Here is a 27,975-nt window from a genome sequence, read left to right as displayed (position 1 = left end):
ATTCGAAACTACTACTCCTAAATTCTATTAATTATTGCCGCTTTACTATTTCAGAAAGTTAATCTCGTAAAAAATATGCATTTTGAAAGTTATTTTATACATAACTGTTTAATTATTCGATTACCTGTTTTGGTGAAAGTGCCCTTGGAAAAAATACTCCTGCTTCGATAAAAAAAAAAAAAAAAAATTTGTGTTTTTATAAAATTTAGTGATCTCTTGCCAAAAAGTCTGTTTCCCATCACGAATCGTTAGGCTTAGTGCTGCCATCTAGATGAAACTACAGCGTTATAATTGTACGAATGTGAAATCGTTTTTGAAATTACTACAGAGGCTAGCATTACCTAAAATAAGCTTGTTTGATATCGTTATCTTTTGACGTCGACGTCAAACATTGACGATTGAATATTATGACGAGTGTATTAAAATGTGGTAAAAAGCTATGACGTAATTATTATACACGTTGGGCAAAAATTCCTTCGTATTCGGAAAATAAAGTTTAGTCCAAAGGTCAATTCATGCTGAAAACGCAGGTAATTTTTTTTTAAAACAAGGATTCTGAATTCTAGAGAACATAGATTTTCACCAACAAAATGAAAACTACTGAGCTTGAAGTGTAAGAATTTCTTGCATAATTTATTTTAAAAATTCATTTCTAAATATTTTTATGCCATGTATTATTTTTTATGTTACGAATGTTCCATGATTTTTAAGTTTAGGCCCACTAATTTAATCTATACTCAAAATTTCACAAAAGTAATTTATTTAATAATTAAGGCAAAAAATTATTGCAAAAATATACTTATTGATTGAACTTAAAATTTTATTTACGTCAATTTCTCTTGGTGTAAGAATAAAATACTTCAATTTTTTGATTTTTTTCCCTCTATTTGCCTTTGATAATAAGCCGATAGTAAAATCGTATTTAAATTATACCGTATTAACTTGAAAAAAATAAAACCATAATTTAAAAACTAGTGTGGTATTTCGGTTTATTTAATTTTTCATATTAGTTCTCCTTTAAATTTTGAATTCAATCATAATTGTTGAATTATAATTAAAGCATTGAATTTTGGTTTCGTGGAGTAACGTTTTATTTTACGTATTTAAAAAAATTCTTTAAATTAAATTACAATTATTTCAATTTTAAATTCATATTTTTTCCTTTTAATAAAATAAAAACAACTCGTGGTTAAATAGATCATGAACGACATACGTGCGTAATAATTATCTCAAGTTATTGATACATTCTTTTTTCTTGAATTTTTTTTTTGAAACAGCTTTTTTAAATGGAAATTTGTTTAATAATTTATAATATTATTATTATATAAAATAGTAATAATTTAATAAATGTTTTATTAAAATTTATGTTTTTCACTTCGTTTTATATTATTTAAACTCCTATGTCCTATAATATATTTTTCTTCTTCTTTTTTTTCTTCTTTTTTCTAAAATTTGCCTACTAAGGATTACTACTGAAATTCTTTTATCCGGCGCGAGGAATTCACGAAAACCCTTGTTACTCTAGAACAGGGGTCGCCAAACTTTTTTGATCATCGACCCCTATATAATTTTTCGGAATCTCCATCGACCCCCACAAAAGTAATTTTCTGTTAATTAAAATAAAACTCAATTAGATACTGTGTTTGTACATTTATTTTATGATTTTAAACATTTATTAAAGTAATAGTACATTGTGTAACAATAGTTTTATGAAAAATATATTAATATTGAAATTTAAATACCTTATTATTAAATAATAAGTAATTATGCATAAGTAGATATAATAAGTAAAGTAACTAAAGATTTACTGCTTCTTGATCAATGAGATGGGTGTGCCTGGTGTTTTTTTGCAAGGTTCGCTATATTGGGTTCAAAATTGGTTAATTTTAATGTTCGTCAAAATTGGTCAATTTTGTAATTTTCGTAAAAAAATACAAAGTGTGCTATAGTTTTGTCGCGGGCTGTACTAATCCATATTATTAATGCTTACCTTCTTTTTTGGGCATTGATAATTAAAATTGATATCTAAACCAAACGAATGGTTTTATCGAAACAATAATTATCCAAAATTATAAAAGTTTTAATAATGACACTGCAAATATTCAACACAGTTGGCAAAGATAGCTGAAACTGCGTTTGTCCAAATGCTCGTCACACGTGACATTTGGACAAACGCACATATGCATATAACTTATAAACTGCGCTGTGTTCGTGCCACTGTGCGGTGGTACGTAAATACTTGTTTCACCCCAATAAATACACGTTTATTAATTTATGTTTTATAAAGAAACTGATATTGAGTCAATTATAAAAAAAATTCACAAATTTTACATTCTTAATTAGGTATGTGTAATTTGCGTATTGAGAACTGTTTTTTTTTTCCGACCCACAATCGACCCTTCCGATTCGGATAGACCCCCGATCGACCCCGCTTTTGTTAAATAGACCCTTGGGGTCTATATAGACCACTTTGGCGACCTCTGCTCTAGAAACTACTGTATACGCAAGAACAGATTTTTTTTAAAGAAATAATAAAATAAGGAATCGGGACATTTATAAAAAAGCGAACACTAGGCATTTACGATGACGGGAGAAAATTTTATGGAAAATTCACTTTTTACTACATTACTAATTTAAAATTTAAAGTATTAAAGCATAGAAAAAAATAGATCAGATGATAGAGAAAATTATTAAATTTAGAATGCTATTTTTTTCTGCAAAGTATCAAATCACAAATTTATAATTTCCCCTCTCCATAACTTAAAAGAATCCTGCCATAATTTGCAATTCAATATATAAATATCATTTAAAACTTTATACTTAACTGGCTTATCGGAATTCATACTTAGAATATTACTTTAAATTAATTGGAATGATTGTATACTAATAAATTAATTTATAATTTGTCGATAAATTTGCCAGGAAGGTTTTTACTCGTTGTATAGCGCCCTTTAAACGATTGACCATTTTTAGTTCTTTCCTTTCTTTAATGAATTTATTATTTTTTTTTTTAATATATTATCCAGTTTTCACTGTTTCGTTGAAAATTAAAACATTCTTATAATTTCGTTGAACAATAATTATATTTTGATTTTCAGAAACTGCTCTTGAACTGTAATCAAAATCAAAGGTAACAAAATATTTTATCTGGGTGGTTAACTTGGTATCGTGCGGCACCCAGCCAAATATGTATTTTAAGAACTTGTACATAAAAAAAATATCGGGTCAGTTACCCGAGGGTTCTCTGCGTGGTGGCCTTGGTGGTAATATGTGCGTTTACAGCGTCAATAAACAGCATAGGGAGTGAAACAGAAAGTTTGACTTAATACATATGAATAAAACATAGCAGTTTTTTGTGTCAGCTTTTCATGCAATATTAACTCATCTGAAATCTTTATTAATGACTAAACGAGGATGAAAAGAAAGTTTTCCTTATTAGCGTCTACTTTCATTATGTGTTTTTTTAAATTATTTTTTATTTCAATTTTGAACTTTTTTTAAATTTTTAATTTTCAATTGATGTTTGAAAGCGGTCGTATTTTTTGAATTTTGAATTCTAGGGAGCTTTTCAAAAATTGTACAGTTTTTATTAAATTAAATAAAAAAATGTGTAATTATGAATTTTTTATAGAATTATCCTTATCTAAATGAGTTTCATAAAATGGTGTATTTATTTTTTATGACAATTAGTTCTTGTATATTGATTTCATTTGATTTTTCAATCTAAACGATTGGGTCCATATTTATCTTATTTTGTTTTTTCGGAAATAAATACTATTTTTTTCCCCTTATCACTCTCCTTTCGAAGTTTCATCGTACCTAAATTATTTTTTACTTTCACTTCGTAACTTGAATCTAATGGCGGATTAATTAGAAAGATTTCATGCGTTTTCCTTACTTATCTAAGCTCAACACTTAGTGACCTTTCCTCCTCTTTTGTTGGTTCCCTTTTATTATAGTGTCAGGCATAGTTTCTAGCATAGTTAAAAATTTAATAAATGAATAGTTTTTATTTAACTTGAGTATAACATAATACAACTACAGCTGACTCTTACGCCATTAAACTATTTTTTTTTCAATCACATCGAATCCTTCGAAAATAAACATTTTCCCCAAACAAAGTTTCATTTATGGAAAAAGTTTTTTTTACATAAAAAGATAAAGCGAAAGCTTTCAAAAATTAACACTTAAGAGTTATGACTTGAAACTGGTTGTTGAGTAAATAAAAAAAAATCTTAATCCAATAAAAATATATTACTCGCGGAGCGTTTCTTTCTTTTTTTTTTTTTTTTTTAATTTTTTTAATGCACTGTTTGTGCTGTTAATTGCAGTCAGTTTTATACCGTGATACCCTGTAAGGTGCAGTAATACATTAATTACTATTTTTCTAAAATGTAATTACTCAAATATGAAAGTCCCTCACTGTTTCCTTGTTTGGAAGCACTTAATATTTTTATGACTGAAACACATAATACAAAACTTATATCGTATTATTGTTCTATTGCTGGTGGTTTTCATTGAATATTTGGCACATTGTGTAGTATTATAATATTACGCTATTTCGTTTTGAAAGTAAAATTGAGTTACTAAATCTTTACTGACTTTGCATTAATATATTTTTTTAAATGACACTTTTTTGGAAAGCAAATATTTATTTTTCGACGAATTTTGTAGTTTAAATTATTGAACACATGAGTTTTAAAACTGCATTAGTTCGTCCTTTACAATCAATGAATCAAAAAATTGCTCTAGAAACAATAATGGATTCTTAAGATTTTAAAATTGTAGACTGTTTCCGTATAAGAAGTCAGCTTAAATAATAATGGCCAAATATGTTACCATAATTTAAGTACATATTATGACAAAATGAAGGAAGCCACGTATATTACTTATTGTAGATACAATTTCTTTATTACCGTAATGATTAGGGCTTTTTTTCGAACATTCTGCCGTCGCATGAAATTATCCCTTTTTGTTAATAATATATTACTTTTATAACTACTGTATGTTTGAAACAGTTACTCATGACTTTTAGGATAAGTTTAACTTATCTTAAACCAGCGCCCTCTAGGTTATTCTGAAAATGGCGCAAAACGTTGATATGGAAAAAAATCACAGTTTTAAGGAAATGAAAAGCGTTTGTGGTCTAACTTTTTAATATTCAAAAACTGACTTCAATGCTGCATTATCTGGGCTCATAATAATTTTCAAAAAATGAGAATCAGGCATTGATTTTCATAATTTTCATTAAGGTGTAAAAATGTCGCTAAATTGGTGATTTTTGAAAAAAAGTTTGAAAGCTTTTAAAGTATGTAAGTTATCTAAAGCCCTGATAATTCTTCACGGCAAGATGGCATAAATATTCTAAAATTATAGTTTTGCTTCAAGTGTGAGGGACTCAAACTGTGGCTCTTTTATTTTCCTTGTCGAAATAAGAGCTACTACGACAAACTATGTAAAGTATTAAAGGACGCTAAACCACGAAAAATATTTTCTTGGCACACTCAAGGCACCTCCAGTCGTATTTTAAAATGTAAAGAGCATAGAAAATAGTTTTAGGTAAACCTAACAAATTTTTGGAGGAATACTCCCTAACTACGTAAACCTGCCATACTTTATTTGCGTTTTGATATTTGAAAAAAAAATAAATTAATAATAATAATAATAATAATAATAATAATATATATATATATATATATATATATATATATATATATATATATATATATATATATATATATATATATATATATATATATATATATATATATATATATATATATATATATGCATGCTTTTCAGCATTTGAAACTTTATGGTTACCTGAACTCACTTTTTCTATAATTTTAATTTACTTATATAGAGAAAGAATATTTGCTAAAAAGGGTTTTTCATGCGGGTATAGCGTCTTCTTAAGCAGGAAAAAATATAGGTTGCTTAATTAGATTATTTAGAGTCCATAAGGTATGGTGGACAATAAAGTTTTTTGGTAATGCCTAAAAATAATCACAATAGTTTTCAATGTTTTAATAATTATTATTTTTTATAGCAAATGGGTATACAAGTTTCAATAGGAACAATTAAAAAAATCTAATGGCTAATTTAAACATAAAATAATTATAGAAACGGGGGAATTCTAATTTGAATGACAATGATAAAAAGATGCTTTTCTTATGAACTTTAGTAACTTATTTTTATCATTTGGCGATGAAAGGTTTTTTAGGACAAAAATGCTAATAGTTCTTATAAAGTGCTAGGATGTTAAGGAGTTAAAGTTTTAATTTGATTCTTTTTGCCCCCATTTTTAAAATGATCATATTTTTTCATTAGAAACTTTATACATATTATTTCATGAGAAACTTTATGCAGATTATTTCACTCCTTATCATTCAAGCATGATCAAAGAATATTACATAGTTATTACAATATCACAAATTTAAATTTTTTAGGTATGAGGCAAAATTATTCGTAATATTAGGTAGCGATATTCTGAGTACCTGATATAGCGTAGACTCTTTTCTATTTTTATAAATTTTGATTTTTTAATTGTTTAATGCTCTTTTATTTTCCTCTAAGAAATTACATGCGTAAAACATATGCTCCCTTTCTTTGAAACATCAATGTTTCACGAGAGTACATTCACAAGTGAAAGTGTGACCAAAGTGATTAATTATCAATTTTTTGTAGTGACTAGTTTAAATATTAGTGATGTGTGATTCGAAATACGTAATTCCTGTTAACTCTCAGCTGCAGCTACAAGGTCATTTTAATTGCATCTATAGACGGGCTTGCGAAAACTTGTACCCATCAAATTCGATAAATTAGTTGCGTTAGATACGTGTTTCTTTGCTAAACTAACGTTAAAAGTAGTTACGAGGAATCGCTACAAATTACTGTTTCTTAGTATCACACTACTCTACTTTTTTTAAAAATGTCTCACACTACACTCAAACTACGGAAAAAAAAAAGTAGCGACGACAGTAGTTTCACTACTTGTAGTGCGCTACTTCCAACCACTGAGATAACATGTAAGTACGGAACATATCGCTAATTCAAAACTAAAACGACACTTCTGCACTCACCTACATTCAAATAACATGAGAAGTGAGTGCAAAAGTGTCGTTTTAGTTTTGAACCAGCGATATGTATGTTATAAAAAGATAACTTCCTGGTAAGAAATATATAAATCGTTCTTTCATTGTTCATCATAAGTCTTTCTCCTATGGGAGTCATTCAGTTAGAAGAGAAGACAGTTTAAAAAACACATAATATCAATTATGAGCTATTTTTTGAAAGAAAAAGTAATAAAAAAAAGAAAGAAAAAGGAACCTGACATCTAAAAATTTGAATCATAAGCCCTTCTCCTAGGGCAGTGTTTCCCAAACTTATGACTTTTGTGTACCCTTTCTAAATTTTTCGTAACGCTGTGTACCCCTAATAAAAAAAAATGAATGTATGTTTTATTATAAAAAAAATTGCACAAAAGTTAAAAATCACAACTGGCTGTTGACACTACTAATTATTAACTGTAAACTCTGAAAAAAATAGCCAATAGAAAAATACGTAATCGTAAATTTTCATGGCTAACTTTGTTTTAAAATAAAATTTCTTGAAATTTTCGTTTGTTGCATGATATTTCTCATAAGAACGCGTACCCCCGCTAAACTGTTCCCGTACCCCTGGGGGTACGCGTACCACACTTTGGGAAACACTGTCCTAGGGAGTCATTCAGAAATTAACATCATAAGCTTTTCTCCCATGGGAGTCATTCAGTTAAGAAGAGAAAGTTTTTGGCGTATAAAATTGTAAATAGCTGAATATATAATGAGTTATATATTAATATATTCTTTATATATATATATGTATATATATATATATATATATATATATATATATATATATATATATATATATATATATATATATATATATATATATATATATATATATATATATATATATATATATATATATATATATATATATATATATATATATATATATATATATATATATATATATATATATATATATATATATATATATATATATATATATGCGCGCGCGCGCTCTCATACAACGCACTATATATTTCATGTATAGCGCGTTATATGAGAAGTAGAATATATCATGAGAATTGAACCATAGATGAATAATACATAAGTTAAAGTTAAAACAGTAAGAAGTAAACAAAAAAAATGTATCTGAATTTAATTTAAAAAATTTTAGTAGAAATACAACTGAAAAAAACACTAAGAAAATTTGTCTTTCAGTTATTAAAAAACTCGTTTTTTAAACAATGCTTTGTACTTGGAATTATTATTTCCTTAATCAATCAACATAGATTGATTAATTTCAAGGCAAATATTTTAAAAGGTTCAATGTTTGCATTTATTTATTTATTTCATTTTACGCCTTAAAGAGAAATATATATATGTATCATCCATTTCTAATTTTCCTTCGAATTTTATCTGCCAATCAAGAGGATTTTTTTTTCAAAGAAAAAAAAAGTTCGATGTTCTTTGTATTGTTAAACTACAAACGTGTTTACTTTCTATGAAAGGGTTAATAGCCACCAAAAAGAAAGATATGTGCTGTTGCCAGTGCCATTGAAAACAAAATTTAATGATATATCATTATTATTTTTTTTTGTGAATTCTTCTCGTATTTCAATTTTAAATGGAAAGTTACACACAGTTCTTTTGAATTGCTTTCGATTTTATCTTCGGATATTTTATAGTTTATACTGATCATCCTGATTCAGATAAGTTGTTACGCTTTGAATATTAAAATAAGTATCTCGATTTACGATTGTTTTTATGGACTTAGAAAAGCGTTTTTGTTTCTGATAGTTCTTTTGCTTTTGTTTTAAGTCATTTAAATTGAACTGAAATGTGGTATACAAATGATGTTTAAGTACAAAATACTATTAAATAAAATTAAGTCATTCTCTTAAGGTTTTTTAGGGAAAAAACTATTACGAGTAATTTAAATATAAGGCGTTTTCATTAAGAGATGATCACTGTAAAAGAAATAAAAATTGCTTTTTACCAGAAGAAATTGAAGCCATTGTTTTGGTTGAATTATTCAAAAATAAATTATTTCATTTATTATTTTTAATTTTGAATATAAACGTAAGTAACTATTTATTTTTCCTCTTACAGTTTTCTTTCTCAGGACTTAAACTAAGTGACCTGCAATTTTTTGATTATATTATAGAATGTTTAATTTTAATTCCTAAAAATAAAATTTTTTGAATAGATATTTCTTTATAGAAGTTTGCTTGAAGATTTTAAAAATAATACTTTGATTGCTTTTGTATCAAGAATAAATATCAAATGTAAATTTAAAAAGCAATTACCTTAAAATACTAATTAAAACATTAACAGGATGTCTGAAATAAAAATTTTATTTCTAGAGGGAGAATAATTTGTTTAGAGTAATAAAAACAAGTGAAATTTTTTTTTTTTAACTAGCTAGTAAAAATTTTCATTCTTCTTCGCATTGCATATACAGTGCACACAAAAAATGAATTACTCTTAATAACTTTTGAACTAATGATCGGATTTTTACGAATTCGGACTCTATGGTTGGAATGGGGGACCCCAAATATGCTAATTAGTTCGTGTAGACAATATTTTCCTCGGCCCGGGCGAGGTTGACCCAGCCTTTCATCCCTTCAGTGGGTCGATAAATGAGTACCAAGCATGCTTGGGAACTAAACACTGGGGGTTCCGCGTTCGGCTGACCACCTGACCGGAACATGTGCTCCTGCACCCCGGAGCCCAAGGTCAAGAAAACTGAGATGGACACAGTAGGCCTTGGGTCTCTATGGGCTGTCGCGCATCTGAGTTTAACTAAGTTCAGACAATATTTTAAGTTACGAAAGCATATACAAAGACGTACTTTCTTTAAATAATCTCTTTTTTCTTAAGACAGATTTGGATTTTTGACCCCCAAAATTTAAGAGATAGTAAGATAGTTCCAATAGTTTGGTTAAGAAAGCAATCGAATGTTTGGACCTCTTGACATTAATTTTTTCCGAATTTCGAAATATCTCGAGAACTTTTAAAGCGAATTGAAAAATTTTGCACACAATAGTGAAAGTAGTATTTTTTGTTAATTTTGTTTAATAATGGTAGAAAATTTTTATTACACTGATTTATTACATTGAAAATTTTGGTATACATTGCATAACTGTTACAAAATTTCATCATTTTGACCATTTGCATCACATGACATAATTTACATCAATTTGAGTTACACAAATTTTTATATTATTTTAATTAAGAATGTAATTTTAAGTGGAAAAATTCAAAATTTAAACGAAATCATTTGAATAGTTCTTAAGAAATCCAATTTTGAAAAAGTTGTACGTTTAAAATTTGATTTCTCAGGAGTTTTTCGACCGATTTTATCCAAATTTTGCATTATATTACTTTCGTTAAAATGTAAAAACTTGAATACTTTACAATCCTAAATTTTTATGACAACTATTAAGTCAAGTAATAAAAATAATAATTAAAAAATTATTTTTTGCATGAAATTGCCTTTGGATAAATGATTTTTTGCTATTGTGTGCAAAAAAGTTATCAGTTTGCTTAAAAAGTTCGCGAAATATGGTGAAATACGTAAAAAATAAAATTAACATTAAATAGTCTAAACTTTCGATTGCTCTCGTGACCGAACTATAGGGACCATATTTCACAGATTACCCTCTATATTTTGGGGGTCAGAAATTATAATAAATCGTTGATAAAAAGGAATGTTTATTTATAAAGTATGTAATTATTTATTATTATTCTATTGAATAGTAGTCTAAAAAACTTTGAATTGAAAGGTATACAGTTTTTTTACGTTATTTTAAAGAATGCAATTTTAAATGGCAAAAAAAAAAAAATATATAGCAAAATCGGTCAAATAGTTCCTGAGAAATCAAATTTTAAAAACAAGACTTTTTCTTAATTAAACTACTATAGTTCCCAGATTGTGCTACCTCTTATATTCTATGGTCCCGAAATCTGAATCCGTCGAAGAAAAAGATATGTCTATTCGGAAAAAATACGTTTATGTGTTTGATTTTGTAATTCTGCATGGTATTTACGGTGTTAAGAAAATACGCAAAGATGATCAAATGATTTTAAAAAATCAAATATAAGTTGAAAAACAAATTAATAATATTAACTATAAATTGCTATTACAATACAATTGCTAAGTGCATTGAAATTTTTAACCTTGCTTTTCGATTTTTTTCTTTTATTTTATTTCAAATTAAGCAACAATAATTAGAAATTTTTTTTCGATAAATATGAAAAATATTTGTAAAACAAAATTTATTTGTTTCATTATAGTTTATTCGAAAAGTATACGCTTGTTAGTATATTAAACTAACGCTATATGTAATGTTAATGAGTTACATTACTATATTAATGGAAGTTCTCAAAATTAATATTATCTTATCTTGCATGGATTGTATCAGCGGACTAGTCTTCTGGTTATGATTATGTTTTCCTAGTCCTCTGTTAGGGTATTTGTTGGCTAACACTTTAGCTTCCTCAAACATCTTTCCAATGATTATTTCTGCTTTTTTAAAAATTATTTTGAGTCTATGAATATATCTCTGGAAAAATTTAAATCTAGATAACTCTAAAGCACTTATTTTAATTAATGTTTTTTCTTACTTTATATGTTGATTAATGCTAATACATACATGAGGTTAATTGAATTATGTAGAATAATGTCAAAACTATATCTAGATAATGCGTCATATATCTATAGTGTTTGATACGAATTCTGCTCCCAACTTGTACTGACTACAGAGCTCAAGTAAAATATCCTCAGTGGGAGACGGATCATGGGTTAGAATCCACTTGCGATCGGACTAACCGTGACAGATTTTCCTGATTCTTTTCCCTTTCCATGTAACGCTAATGCTTCTTAGTCCCCCCCCCCCTCCCCGATGGCTGGTTTGCTCAAATGCTTTATCCAGGAGTTACCTTATCTTCTGGGTTGGGTTCAGATTTACAAGGCGCTACGTTGTCAAACAAGTATAATCTTAGAATTAAAATTTGCTCGACTGGTAAACGTTGGTTATAAAGTAAAATATCTTTTTTGTTCAATTTGAGCTATTTAAAATCTTTAAACACACATTTCAAGCTACGCTCATTTTTTAAACGCGTAAGTCAGGCTATGTCATTTTCTTAAACGCTCATTTCTTTTCGAGTAATAGATTTTGCTAAACGCGCATTTCGAGTTATTTCCATTTCTTAAAACGCGTATGTCTATAATAAAAAATACCAAGTCATTTACGCAGAAAAACAAGTTGATTTTCGCGCTGTTCTTAGACAGGCTATAAGAGTTTTCCTTCGTTTTGCGCTTTTGTCAAAATGGCGGATTTTTTAAATTTTTTTTTTTGTATCAACAGAGAAGTTTGAGGATAGCGTAAATTTCTCTATGGCATATAATTATTATAAGGAACAATTAAGAGTTGAAAGAACCACCAATGATTTTTTTTTCGAAGTAACATCCTAAATTTAAACTAATAATGAAAGAATAAAAAGTATGAATCCTTGACAAAACCTAGTATTCATGTTATCCTTATCAGTTACTTCTGTTTGTTAGTTCCCAATCCATTGGATGGGGGTGAAGGTTAAAAGCAGGAACTTTTTTACAAGTGAAGGTTTGATATGGTTTATTTCTAGAACAATGTAGAATGTGGGTGGAGTTTATTATTTAAAAGTGACAAATAATGTATAAAAATTCAATGTCAAGCATATCTTTTACCTGCCAAATTACTATGATTTTAATTTACTTTCTCGAAATATGCTATTTCATTTGATGACTCATGTGATTTCACAAGCTTAAAAATTCAAATATCCGGCTTTTGAATAATCATTTTTTTAAATCTCAAATTCTTTTAAATTGTTTAATGGAATGGCGGGTCAAAAAAAAAAAAAAAAAAGAAAGAAAAGAAAAGAAAAAAAAACGGACCACCTTGAATAACTTTTGATCTAATGATCGGATTTTCACGTTCTTGGAGGACACAAACTTAATGGTTCGTGGGGGGGGGGGGGGGGGTGATCTCAAATATTCTAATTAATAAGTGCAGACGTTATTTTTAGATATGAAATCAGACGCAAAAACGTAATTTCTCTGAATAAACATATCTTTTTTACTACGGATTGGGATTTTTGACCCCCAAAATATGGGGGGTAGCCGCAATCTGGAAAATATGATCTCAATTGTTTGGTCAGGAGAGAATTGTTAATTTTACTTTTTGCTCCGCTTAATGTTAATTTTACTTTTTGCGTAATTCACTGTATCTCGAGAACTTTTTAAGGGAATTGAAATATTTTTGCGCACAATTATAAAATTCGTTTACCGAGAGATAATTCCATGCAAATTATAACTTCTAATAAATATTATTTATTATTTTATTTATTAATGGTCGAAAAATTTTGAATTGAAAGTTATATAATTTATTGAATCATTTTAAGGAATGTAATTTTAGATGGCAAAAAAAACAAAATTTGAGCAAAATCGGTCTAATAGTTCCTGAGACATTGAATTTCAAAAAAGTCTGATACTTCAAATTCATTGTAAAGAATGCAAATATGTGTGTCCTTCTCAATAGACTTGAAAATAACCAATCGTCACTCTCTGCGTGGTGAATCAATAAAAAAAGTAGCTTCTTAAAACCACCGGTCACTTTTTCCAGTTTTTTTTTTTCTTCTGAAAATCATTTAATGATAAAAGTACATCAATGCAGATTCTAGAAATATGAATTTTCATTAAAACCTTTAAACATGTTCTCATTCAAAAAAACATTAAACATGTCTCCATTCAAAATTTTGATCTTTAAGATTCCATCAATTTATGATAAGAAGATTCATGCGGAAGGAGAATTCTTTAACAATTCACAGATTTCAAAGTCGTAATTAAATTTATTTTGCCTCAGCAAATATTTTTAAATTTTGTTCTTGAAAGTCAGAACGTTTAACAAAATTTTGTCACATATTCATATTACTTTTATTGATGAATTAACTTTCTATAACCATAGATTATTTCCAATATCATTTTTTCTTAAAAATATAATTAATCCAAACGAAAAATATTTTGCAAAAAGTGGCTTTTAAATGAAAAGGACTTATCGACATCAGTCACAGACTCATTAGGTTTGAGGAAAAGTGGCTAGTAAATTATTTGAGTCAACTGACCACTGGCCACTAACTGAAGATTTAGATCTTATTCCCAACTACGTGCTAATTTTAAATGACAAAAGATATAATGTGAACTGTATATTAGTTACATTAAAGCAAAATATGGCAGGATAGCTCTAGGAAATTAATCCTGACGATGATTTGCTTGCATTTTGATATTTAGAGGAAAATAAAACATTTTAGACATTTCAAACTACATGTTTTACTCTGGGTTCATCTGAACTAATTTTTTCTATATTTTAAATTTTTAAATACCGAAGAACGTAAAATAGAATTTTTCATGATAAGTTTTTCCCACGGTATAGTCCTCTTAACTTATTCCGCATTTTTTTTCTTCAAATGTTCACTTTTCAACAGTTTAAAATTATTAATGCCATTAATACTGCCGTCTTCAGAAAAAAGCTTCTCCAATTAGAAGACAGTGTTGATACGATCTTCCTACTGTAAAAGGCGGAGTACTCTCTGATATTTTTTTCTTTCTAAATTTTTAAATAAACATCGTAAAATATCTAATGAGACAGTGGGCATAGCTGTGGCTATGGAAGATACTGACTTTCCCACGTTATTTAAGATAGTGGGGAGGGGGAGGGGGGAAGAAAAAACTAGTAAGTTAGTGTTTGTTCAATTTTAAACAAATAAATTGTTCTTGATATCCATTATGTTAATCACAATAAATATTTTAATTTGGAGATTTTAATCTTTTGTAAAACGTGCTTTGAATATTTGTATATGGAAAAACGCCAAACTTTAAACAATAATATGGGATCAAAACTGGAAAAAAATATAATTGGCTACATTGATTTAGTTCGGTTTGCAAATGAAGGTGGATAATTTTTTTTCCTTTTGATTAATTGTCTTTATTACACGTGTAATGTAATAATTAAACTATGATACCTACTGGATTATTGGTTTTATTGTAAGACTGATATTGTCTACTCCAAACCTCACAGATATCGTGTTCTGTTTATACTTACTTAACCTTCACTATTTAGAACTCAAGTTAAAAAATATAGATTGATGTTTATACTTTATTTAAATTTTGATGACAGACAGTGATGAATGTTATCAAAAATTTTAATATCATGTTTAGAGAAGAAAAGTATTCATGAAGCAAAATTTGAAATTAAACTTCCTTGTTCATTATGGTTATTAGTATCCTTGTCTTAAGCTAGAAATGGTGAAAGTTTTAAATAATACTTATGAGAAGGGAACGGCTATGAAGCATTACAATAACCGATTTTTGATCAAAAGTGCGTAAACGGACCATTTAAAAAAAAAAAAAAACTTTTTTGTTGACTTTGTGGCGAATATTTTTTACTAATTCTATTTTTCTGCTGTTTTTAAGGGTTCTGAAGACATCTATTAAATATTAGTAATTCTATTGGAGTAAATAATTTCTGTTGAGAAATTTTCAAAACACGCTAGTTTTTTTTAGCTTCAAACAGTTATTGAAAAAGACCATTTTTTGAAACTGTATAATAATTCCACTTGAGATCTAGTATATGTTTTTATAATGGGTTAAAGTTGCAAGTTCTGAAAATAAAGTTTAAAAAAAAATATCATAAAAAAAAAATTTAATTGAATTTTAATGCACCATTGGCTGAATGCTTGAGAAATAGGCAAGACTTGAAAACCCACTTATTATGAAAGGTTTCAGAGTTTAATTGAAAATTTAGAGTGATTTCTTTGAAATTTACTTAATAGATTACTACTAGTAATGCTAATTATTTCTGTACTAGTACTTTCTGGATTCTTTCTGATTTCCAGCAGTATATTTATTCTGTATACTAATTCTTTCTGGATATCATACACTTCCTCAGATAGATATGTACTGGTCTTTAGATGAGGATAAAGGACTACGAATTATTCGGAGTCAAAACAGATTTAAAAGCATAAAGCAAAATATTTATTTGTCGGATAACTCTAGTCTTGATAAGGCCAAGACCTTATTGAGCCAAGATTCGTGAATATTGGTTCGGTGAGGGCTCACGTTGTTTTGTTGCTAGGGTATTAACAATAACAATATTTGCGTTTTTTTGTTTTTGATTTGAAGTCAATAAAATACATAAAACAAATAAGGCGTTTATTCAAAATAGTTTATTATTATTTTTTTAAAAAATTCCCTTAACTTCGTTTTATCGAGCTTTTTTTCTGAGCTTAAAATTGTTATTTATTATATTAACAGCTTTTTTCGGAGGCATTATTAACAGGATGCTTCCATAATGACAACAGCAACAGATAATGTAAAAATAACATTTGCCTTTCATTAATTGTCAAAATTGGCCTGTAACATCACCAGATTTTTAAAGAGAATTTTTTATATGGAATCATTTGCTTCCTATGGTGAAAAGCACGCGTGAACTCACCAAAAAAAAGTCAAAAAGTGGAAAAAGTCAAAAGAGATGCATATTTGAGTTCTGGGGAGAAAAAAAAAGATTTTGAACTATGCATATTTTATGTGATACATTGTGCTAAGTACATTTTGTATGGTGCGTTATGAAATTTGAATGCGTTGTGCTCTGGTTGAAAAATTTTACATCCAGACTAACTTTTGAACCAATAATGATATTTTCTCCTACTAATATTATGAGAAAGAGGGAGCAATAAAGTAAAAATAACTTAAATGACCTAAACTCATTGTTTCCAATCCAGAGAAAACTAGAGGAGCTGCATCTTTCAGATAGCACATTTCCTTCTCCTTCCTAACTTAGCAAAATTAGAGGACGCTATAAGTCAGGAGAAGCCCTTCACGACAATTTTTTTTTAACTTTCATAAGTAATTTTATATTTAAATATTAGAAAAAATGAGTTCAGGAAACCCGCAGTAAATCGTGAAGTTTCAAATGTTTATTCAAAATTTTAAAATGTAAACAAATTATGGCACGATTATGAAGGATTACGCAGTTGAAAATAATTCTTCCATAAATTGTTTTTATTTTGATATTTTAAAAATATTCTTTTAGCAATTGAAACTTAACTATTTCTTCAAGATTTGCCAGATTTCACCTTTCTTTTAACTTTAAATTTGTAATTGCCAATGAAAGTCAAACAGAATTTGTTATGAAAAGTTTCTTCTCCCAGATTGTGCCCTCTTTAGCTGTGAGTCTGCATCGTGAATGTGAAAATCCAATCATTGGTTCAAAAGTTACACAGAGTGTAACATTTTTCAATTTGTACAGCAGTTTTAATTTGTTTTTTCTTCACTCCTTACTTCAAAATCACCTAAATTTAATTTTAAAAACCTTCATTTTATCTGTAACTTTATGTAAAACGCTATTTTTGCACGAATAATCAAATTTTTTAGAAGGGCGGACATAATGTATTCTTTTTGTTTCTAATTTAATTCTTCGTTTATCAATTAAGGTAGATAATGGACTAAAAGAAGCAAGTACTAAAAAAAGCAAACACGTTAGAAATTTACATGTGACGTAAAAAATGACGTTCGCTAAGTCTCTTCAGATAAATCAAATCTGGTGTCTGGTGTTGCTTAATGTCACAAGATTGAAATATCGTAAACAAATTGATTGCATTAAGGGAGAATCCCATCAATATCTTCGTGTTCCTTACATTTTCATTGGCTAGAAATACTTCTTTTGATTTCGAAATAGCGTAATTTATACTGACCGTTTATAAATTTGCGACACTTAAATGTGGTTTTTTAAATAATGTTATATTTCAAAGTGTCTATTAAAACTAAATGGCCTTTGCGCAATGAGTTTTTAACCTTGCGATCTGTGCTACTGTTATTCTTTTCGAATTTTTTACGATGTGTATTAAAATATCATGTTTCGAAACTGTATTTAAAAATCTAAAAAAATCAAAAATAGAATCAGCTTAGGTTTCTGATAGTTCGGAAACATATCCATCTTATTTCGGAAAACCTATCAGTTGCTTTTAGATTTATTTTGAATGCATGAGGAACTGTTTTTTTTTCTTTTTTGAAAAACGTTTTGATTTTCACTAGTATTTAGTTTCATGTTCTTGTCTAAGTTTGGAAACTCGCGTTTCTCAAGAATCAAGCTTGTATTTTAGATCTAAAACATTCAAGAATACTTCAAAATGATCTTTTCTGGAGTTACTTATCTAAGTACCCTCGATGATTTTATCAAAAATGAGTGATGTACCCTTTCAAAAACCTCTGCTAGGAAGAAGCACACTGCCAGTAGTAAAGCTACTGTAGTCGTTACTTTTTTCGTAGTTTGTAGCACAGAGAGCTAGTTTTTTTTTAAAAGTAGTTTAGTGAGTAGTGCGATACCAAAAAACAGTAGTTTGTAGCGATTCTCGCAAACTACTTTTAAGAATAGTTTAGTAAAGAAACACTGCTCTAACAGAACTAATTTTTTGAATTTGATTGGTGTAAATTTTCGAGGGTCCGCCAATGCCTGCAATGAAAATCACCCTGTGGCTGCAGCTGAGCGTTAACGGGTATTACATATTTAGAATCATGTATAACTAATACTTAAACTAGCCATTACGAAAAATAGATAATTAATCCCTTTGGTCACACTTTCACATGTGAATGTTGTACACTCGTGAAAAATTTAAGTTATTTAAGAGGAAAGGCACGTATTTTTGGATGTACTTAATTTTTTAGAGGAAATAAGAGTATTAAACAATTAAAAATTTTTAAGGCTTTAATAATTTCGCATTTCTTAAACTAAATAATCGCTGTCGAGAAAGGCAGAAAAAGTTAAAGATCAAATGAACAAATTCGAAATAAAAAATGTTTTGGAATAACAAACTGGCTCATGTAAACGTGAATAAATATTTGTTAATTGTTCCCTAACGTTTAATATAAGTTCGTCTCCTTAAAGTAGTTTTTAGTTATTACATTTTAAATAAAGTATTTGTAGTAAACTACAAAAATAATGTAGTTTTTCCGTAACTGACTGAACTATACGTGAAAATTTGCTGCACCCTCAATAAAGTATTAAATTGAATCAATCATATTCCCTTAAGTAGTAAAGAATAATTGCATTCAAGAAATTTCCACGATAGAATGATTCAAATTGTCACCGTATGTCGATAATTCAAATTTCCACCATTTATGTTGCTAAATTCCCAATAATCATAAATAAAGTATCCTGAATAACCGATTCGGATTTTTCGTACTAGCTTGAAGTCTTAATGATTCGTGAAGACGACCTATTTAATCAGCGACAATCATTTTTTAAATATGATGTTGTTGTTGTTCATTTACGTCGCACTAGGGCTGCACAATGGCTATTGGCGACGGTCTGGGAAACATCCCCGAGGATGATCCGAAGACATGCCATCACAATTTTGATCCTCTGCAGAGGGGATGGCACCCCCGCTTCGGTAGCCCGACGACCTGAGCGCGAAGTCGAGTACTTTGCGGTAGAACAGTTTAAAGAGGACCAATACCGCGTACCATCGGTCCCTACGCAGGCTGATCCAAGTGGTCACCCACCCGCACACTGACCGTAGCCAGTGATGCTTGACTTCGGTGATCTGCTGGGAACCGTGTCTTAACGATCAGTCCACTGCGGGGACTTTTTAAATATGAAATCATTTACAAAATAATATGTCTTGATGAAAAATATATCACTGATTTTCATATTTTGATGAGATGAAATGTAACTCAATTGAAAACGTATACATTTGGAAACAACAAAGCAAATACTTTTTTTCAGTACAAATAGTGAATTGTTATTTTTACTCGGCGAAAACAATTCTGAAAAATTTACCATACTGTATGGTAATGACATTTCTGGAGAAAAAAAAATTCCGATTAATAAAATAAAATCATACTGTGTTTAAAGAGCCGTAGTGACTCAGGGAATAGAGCGTTCGCCTTACAATGAGGTGAACCGTGTTCGAATCCCAGCGATGGCTGGTCGATACAAACTCCGCACCCGGCTCGTACCGACCACAGCGCTGACGGATCCTCAGTGGTAGACGGATCATGGGTTAGAGTCCCCTTGTCGTCAGGCTAACCGTGGGAGGTTCTCGTGGTCTTCCTCGCCATGTAACGCAAGTGCTGATTAGTTCCATCAGAAAGTCCTCCATGGAGGCAAATTTCTCCCAGTACTTGATCCAGGAGTTCCCTTGTCTTCTGCAATAAACTCAAAATGACAAGGCTACGGAGTAGAAGTCGTTAACTCAGAATGGGGTCGGCTGCTCAACGACAGTTATAAAATAAAATGTAAAATATGGTATTTAAAACATTCATGAGGTAATTCCTCCGTTCATACGGTATTAGTTTACCGGAAATTCTGGTTTTCAAAATTATAGTTCTTATTACTACACATTTAATAAAAAATGCAAAACTGAAGATAAATTTAACCGAATAAATATTTTTTTATGCTATACTCTAAAGTACCAAGTTTTACCAAATTCTATCACATATTATAAGCCATAATGTATTGCTAATTTGACCAAAATGAATACCAAATCAGATGAAGTGCAATCTTATCAGCCTTTACTAATAGAAATCGAGCAATGATTCCGGCCATGGAAGGCTCTTCTCCCTATACCAACTAGGTGGTCACAGTTAGAATCACCAAATAAGCCATTAATTTTGAAAGTAGAATAAGTTCATTTTTGGAAGAAAAAAATTAGTTTATAGCAATACCAGGTGTATATAGACATCCTTTTTTTATATAATATATCTTACAATAATCAAACTCAATTGGTTAAAATAATCAGATGAATTTTAGCTAAAAAATTTGATCGCAAAAAATTTTTTTTTGAAAATGGATTAGTATGTTTTTAATAACCAATGTTAAAGCAATTTTCTATTGGCTTTCTCAAATTACTGTACGCCTTAAACATAACCGCTCGGTAGGTGATACTTTCTGAGAATAAGCGCCAATGTGAGCATTTCAATTCATATTTCGTCAATTTATATTTTGCCAATTCATATTTTGAAGTAAAATACCTGATTCTGTTTGACTTGTGTTTCCTATAACTATCAACTGCGTGCGTATCATTTAAATAATACATTATCAAAGTAGATGATTAAAAAAGAACAAATTAAATAATCACAACATGCCTCCTATGTTGCCACTGTGCACACCTATATCAAGAGAGAAGAACAGCATAGTAATACCTAACATGCCACCGATTCACCCTGAATTGTGATTATTAATAAAATTAATTATTCATGTATTTGCATAAAATATTAATAAAATTTGTTAGAATTTGTATTTGTGTATTTACATTATATAAAAAATACATTTCAGTAAAGCCAATGTGTATAAAAATGACTTAACTTTACTCTGGCTTTTATTTCGTATAAGATGTTATTATTGAAAGTGGAAAAAGTTCAGTTGGAGCTAAAAAAAAATTTAATTTATTACTTTTTTTACAAATTTTATAATAATTTTTGCATTTTAAAGTTCAAGCATATTGTATAGTTAATCATCTCCAAAATTAATGTACCCTTGCCAAAATTTTTAAATTTAATTTAACACTAACCCTCAATTTCTCAATACATGAAAAAATGGATTTATTCCACTCTGAATGTTTCTTTAAATTGCTTTAATTTCTCCCTTTTAAAAGCAGTTACCTTTCCACCTTATTTAAATATTCAGTATTTGTGTACTGTCTAAAAAATTTACAAAACTATATGAATTATGATTCATTTTTAACTAATTTCGGTTTATTATGTCATTTAATTTTGAAAAAAAAAATAAAGCTTGTTAAATAATAGTATTTTTTAAATTATCACAGGGTAGCAATCAATTAAAGGAAACAAAATGTTACCACTGAATATTTTGTTTTGTCTTTTCTTTCTTTCAACATTGCATGCGTACTATGTTAAACTAGAGAAATTACCGAAAACAGGGACTTCAAAGCTAATTTTCGGGTAAAAACAGAGATGCTTTTGCGACTGAGCTGAGCTGTCAGGACGACTTTCTTTATCCAAGATTTTAACCAATATATAATCATCTTTACGAATGTAATCGGTAGAGAAGAAAATAAAAATTTTGTTTGGAAACGGAAAATTTTAGTCAAAAGAGAAATTTTAAGCTCTACTTAGTGAAGAAAACAGAAATTCCAGTAGTTGAAATTGCATAACTGTTAATGTTTTTCTTTTTAAAGTTATTTTCTTAAATATTTGTTTTCCCTACTTTAAGAAATCATCCACATAACTTGAATTCATGACCCATAGTTTAAGAAGCAAATTTGCATTTCAATGTACTCAAAAGTAGCTCACTCATAATGTAAACTAATTGACGTTATGAATTTTTTATTAGTTTTCTAAATTTTAATTACTTGTTTAATTGTCGAATGCGAATTTATTAGATGCAGATAACAACTGTGTATATATATATATATATATATAATATAATATAATATAATATAATATAATATAATATAATATAATATAATATAATATAATATAATATAATATAATATAATATAATATAATATAATATAATATAATATAATATAATATAATATAATATAATATAATATAATATAATATAATATAATATAATATAATATAATATAATATAATATAATATAATATAATATAATATAATATAATATAATATAATATAATATAATATAATATAATATAATATAATATATAATATAATATTCATTTCTTACTGAACGATCTTCATATTCCTTAAATTTTTTATACATTTAAGTGACTTGTAAAAGTAATTTTCAATTTGTAACGCTTTTGTATATTTTGTTTCATTGTAATTGACATTTTCCCGAATTTTAGTGTTTGATTTCTCACATTTCTTTCAAATGCTACATTAAGATTTTAAATTATTTAAATCCATTCGAACAGATATTAATCCATCCACTGATTCGAAAAATTTAAAAGCAAATTTTAAAAAACAACAATATAAATATTATGTAATGCGGTTGTTATATAGAGTCACCAGTGATTTTCTCATCTTTTAATTTCCTTCTTTCTTTTTTTCTTGAAGTTTTTATTTTAAGAAATCAAGCATAGATATTAATATAAAATTAATTTTTTTCAGAAAAATTTATTTAAAAGTTTTTTAAAATTAATTCTAATTTTCTCTTGTTATCAATATTATTAGTTTCTCTTGGCAAAGGCTTTGTATTATTATTATGTATTTCATGTATTTTTATCATTTCAGAAATTTACCTGACTAGATTTCAAAAGCATTTTAATTTTGATTAACTTATGGTACTGCTATTTCTACATAGTATGAATGAAATGTTTTTTATCTGATCATAATTCATATATGGCTTACAATAAACGACTATTTTTTTATTTGACAATCGAAAGAAGACTTTTCCTTTCCTTTTTTTATTTTTATGCTTTTAGTAAAATATTACATATTTTTAAATAACCTTTTATAGCATTAATTTATACGATTATGTCATAGTTAATTTATAAGTTATGTCATAGTTTGATTTACAATCTAAGTAATATTTAAGTCTTTAAAGTAAATTTTAATGTGTATTCCATCACGACTAATAATAAATTTACAGTAAAAATGAACTATTATTAGAAAATGCAATCTTAAATAATCCTATAAAAATACATTAAAATGTCTTTGAACTTTATTCAATACAATAGTATGAGGAAACAGAGTATATTAATTTAAGAACAGGCTTATTAAAATTACATTTTTATTATACGTTTAAAGATTATTACGGCAGGTAGTTTTCTATTGTTTAAAAATCTTTTTAGAAAAGCAAACGCTCATAATATCATATTTCTGGTGTTATTTATTTTCACTATCAATGGGGAAGAGTAAAATAAAGCATAAAGATTTTAATATACTGTATGGTAAAGTGACTTACACAGACTATATTTTATATTACGAAATCAGACATAAAAACAAACTTTCTATAAACGTACTTTTTTTTTGGCTGATTTGGATTTCTGACTCCTGAAATATAGCCCCAATCTCGGGAAATATGATCCTATTAGTTTTGTCAGGAGAGCGATTCAAAGTTCAGATCCCTTAATGTTAATTTTACTTTTTGCGTATTTCGCCATATCTCGTGAAATTTTTAAGTAAACGGAAAATTTTTTGCACACAATAATAAAATTCATTTATCCAAAGATAATTCCATACAAGCAATAGTTTTTAGTAGGTATTTATTATTTTATATAATAATAGTCGAATAAACTCTGAATTGAAAGGTATACAATTTTTTGCATTATTTTAAAGAATATAATTTTAAATGGCAAAGTTTGAACAAAATCAGTCGAATAGTTCCTGAGAAATTGAATTTTCGAAATACCACTTTTTCCTGACCAAACTGTCTCGAGCATATTTCTCAGATTGCTGCTTCCCCCTATATTTTTGGGGTCAAATATCCAAATCCGTAGAAAGAAAGGTATGCTTATTCAGAGTAAGTGCGTTTTTGTGTGTGATTTTGTAGCTTAAAATATCGTTTTTAATTTTGCACGCTGTACATTTTTTAAAAAAAATAATTCTGGTAGCGAAATATGTGTGACATGCAGAATTTTTTAAATTTCATGTTGTAAATTTTTGTTACTAATTAGACACCAAGTATGATTCATCACTTGAATAAGTTTCTCTCAGAGAATTTGTTGTATCCAAATTTTAAAAACGTTACTCTCACTTATATGAACCTAAGCTATTCTCATTAAGCTAGTCTAAAAATAATTTAAATTTTCGCTTCAATTCACTTTCTAACTTTACTTCGAGCCTAAAATGTATTATGCTGAGCTTTTCTCTGAGTAAAATATCTCCAACAAGTCTAGAACACGTGAAACAATTATACATTAAAGGATCACTGATTCAAATTGTTTTTAGACTGATTTTTAATTCTTCTCTAATGCCATTCTTTGGAAAAAGGAAATATTAAAACAAAAAGAGCCAAGTTAATAGCCACTTTGTCATTTATGGTATTTCTAAATGGCAATTGCCTATGTAATATAGATTTTTCAAGTGTGCCTAAAAATTTATTTATTAACAATTCATATTCAAACGCATGCAATGTACAATTTGGTCCCAGCATTTGTTTTATACAGACTTACATTTCTCCCTATCGAAAACGTTATTTCGTTTGGCTTCTTCCTTGTAAGTTCAATAAACAATTCCTTACCAATTTAAGTACTTTTGAATTTAACAGCCAGTATAAAATTTAACGTAAGTATATATTTCATTTAGTAGCTTCTTCTAAAAAGTGTTGTTCGATTCTTCTAAGTTGAGTATTAAATAACATTTGTGATTAGCACAGTGAAGTCGCTTCCGGCTCTTGTATCATTAAACTCTATTAAACCAGCATTTCTACATGGTAATTCACAAGAATTCATTTTTTAACAATTAACCTCGTTCAAAAATTTTAATGACTTCATGCGTTTGTTGTAATATTAAGCGTTAGATTAAGATTAATATAGTCGTATTGCTTTTCTTATATTAGCTCGTGCGTTTGCTAATCAGCTTGCTGGATCTCTGTATGTATACAACATTGATCTGTTAATAATTATTTACCATGTTTTTCATTTATGACGTTTTATGCAGTCTCTTGTAATAAATAAAAACTTGAATTTTGATAGCTTCTTCTGCATATGTCCTGAAAATATGACGATTTATAGTTTCTATATTAATGCAAATAAAAATTTCAAAACATTTCTTATTTTATTTTATTTCTTCTATGTTAATGTTGCTGTGCGTAAAAAATTAAATATTAGATTTTTAGCAAGAATTATTGCTAGGAGTTCAACATTATTATTTGCCAGCTTAGTTTTTATGTATTTGAGAAAATTATTATTCATTTATTTCTCTGAAGATGAGAAAAACCACGTTTTTAATTTGCTATCATTTCTAAACACTCACTTAATGATAAAATTTACCTGCAAATTTCTATTATTCTTATCTGAAACTCAATAAAAAATATGTATGAAAGTGCATATTGTTGCGTGCGTGCAATGAACTAAAATGTATTGTGAAAATGCGAGCAGTATACTTTAATAAATCATAGTAAGTTAATTACCAACAAAAACTAAGAAAATTCAAAAAACAATTAAGTATATTTCAAACAATTTTTTAAATAACTATCAACACATTCATTTCTAAAATTTCATGCGGTCTCTTTTATTATCATTACTTCAGTTTGAAAAACATGTGAGTCTTGTTTTGAAAACCTTGAATTCTCATTCGCTGATATCCATTCAGCCGGCTCAGAATGAGACTACGCCATTGGCCATTGCGTCCGCAGTTGCTCTTCTAGTTTCCCTAATAAAATCCCACAGCGTGGAGTATTCGAATTCATTACTAGTTACTATAACAGAATGATCGGAAGTGAAATTTCTTATTTGAGCTTTTATCATTGTTTGGCTCACTCCTGTTATACATTTTGAAATTGGCTTCGTCTTATTTTTCTCACTGTCTCAAACTATTTTTAGAAGAAGTACGGTTTTTGTTCTACTCTTAAGTGACTGATTATCAACAACCGAAGAACGAATTCCAGTAAAAAATTAACTGTGTCACTAAATCTTTTTTTAGTTCAATTATTATTTTGAAATTATGGCTGAAAATAAAAAATCTATAGTTCCCGATTCGGGCACGAACTTGGAAATGACATCAAGAAAAGCTTTACTTCAGTACCTTGTCAGGTATGTACACTTTTATGCGTCAGTTTTTTTTCTCCCTATTTTACAAAATTGAGTTTAAAAAATTTTTCTAAAAATTTTTACAATTAATAAGAGGACACATTTTAAAATTTTGAACTTAAAAAAAGCAATGCTTTATGCTCAATGATATAAAATGCTTTTGTCATTACTTTTTACTCTTTTCGGGCCAGAAAAATTTGACCAGAAATTCAACTAAGAGAGCCGCAAGATTTGTGGTCACGAAGCGATCCGTTTATTTTTCTATTTTTCAAAATTTAATAGTTTTATAAAAGCGATATAGTTTAAAATATATAAACTACTACAGTTTTAGTGGTTTATATTATTGTCTAAAATAAGGGGGAGTAGTTTTAAAAATTTAACCGAATCACTAAATCTTTATTTAGTCCATTCATTATTTTGACTTATGGTTGAAAATATAAAATCTATAACCGATTTTGGCACAAATTTGGAAATAATTTTAAGAAAATCTTTACTTCATCATCTATCATTTACTTCATTATCTATTTTTTTCATTATCTTATCTATTTATTTTAATATTTTACAAAATTTGAAGTTGTTAAATAAATGCGGTTTAGTTTAAAAGGCAAAAACTATTACAAATTTAGTGATTCATGTTATTGTCAAAAATAGGGGGGGGGGGAGAAGTTTTAATCTACCTTAAAAGGTTAACAAATTCATAATATGGTACACTAATAAAATTTTTGTACATTTATTATTAATTGGAACGTGGACTGAAATATAATCAAATTAATTTAGAAATATTATTCAATTAATTTTCTAATTTTACTTCGACTTACTTTATTGTTTCATTTGTATATTAAATTTTACTCCGTCTATAGTTTTCCGGTGAACCTACTGACTCAATTTATAGTAAGAACATAATCCATAGAAGATTGAAATAGGTTGAGAAAATGAACAAATAAATGACAATACAAATGTATTGAACAAATGAAAGTAGAAATGCATTGAATTGTGAATGATAAAAATTCATTAAAGAATTAGTGTGCAAGCGAATTGAAATAAAAGTATAAATTAAAATCAGTTAAAAAAAATTAAGGAACTTATAAGTCAATTGAATTAACGATGGTATGAATACGGGATGAAGCATTAAAAGTATAATTAAATGAATGGAATGTTATGAACGATAAAAATGCATGTAATTTTTGAGACTCTGAAATTGTA

At 28.0% G+C, this 27,975-nt stretch overlaps 1 protein-coding gene across 9 annotated transcripts in view; it reads left to right on the top strand.

The window, feature by feature from the left end:
* Nucleotides 1-27,975, top strand: part of cu (NADP/NADPH phosphatase nocturnin) — a 131,442-nt gene that overhangs the window by 70,475 nt on the left and 32,992 nt on the right. Inside the window, exon 1 of one of the 9 annotated variants that reach the window (XM_016052884.4) lies at nt 334-613. The exons of 5 other annotated variants lie outside the window; for them this stretch is intronic. In XM_016052884.4, coding sequence (XP_015908370.1) covers nt 591-613 — 23 coding nt within the window. In that variant the 5' untranslated portion in view covers nt 334-590. Of the gene's footprint in view, nt 1-333; nt 614-26,344; nt 26,776-27,975 lie in introns of those variants that run through there. 3 more of the 9 variants (XM_071187932.2, XM_071187929.2, XM_016052883.4) reach the window with 3 other exon arrangements.

Source organism: Parasteatoda tepidariorum, chromosome 11 (genome assembly GCF_982258835.1).
Source record: "Parasteatoda tepidariorum strain Cologne lab strain chromosome 11, Ptep-v5.0, whole genome shotgun sequence".
In the NCBI taxonomy this organism is placed as follows: Eukaryota; Metazoa; Arthropoda; class Arachnida; order Araneae; family Theridiidae; genus Parasteatoda; species Parasteatoda tepidariorum.
Note: the sequence above shows the minus strand (reverse complement) of the source record. Positions and strands in the feature narration are given on the sequence as shown.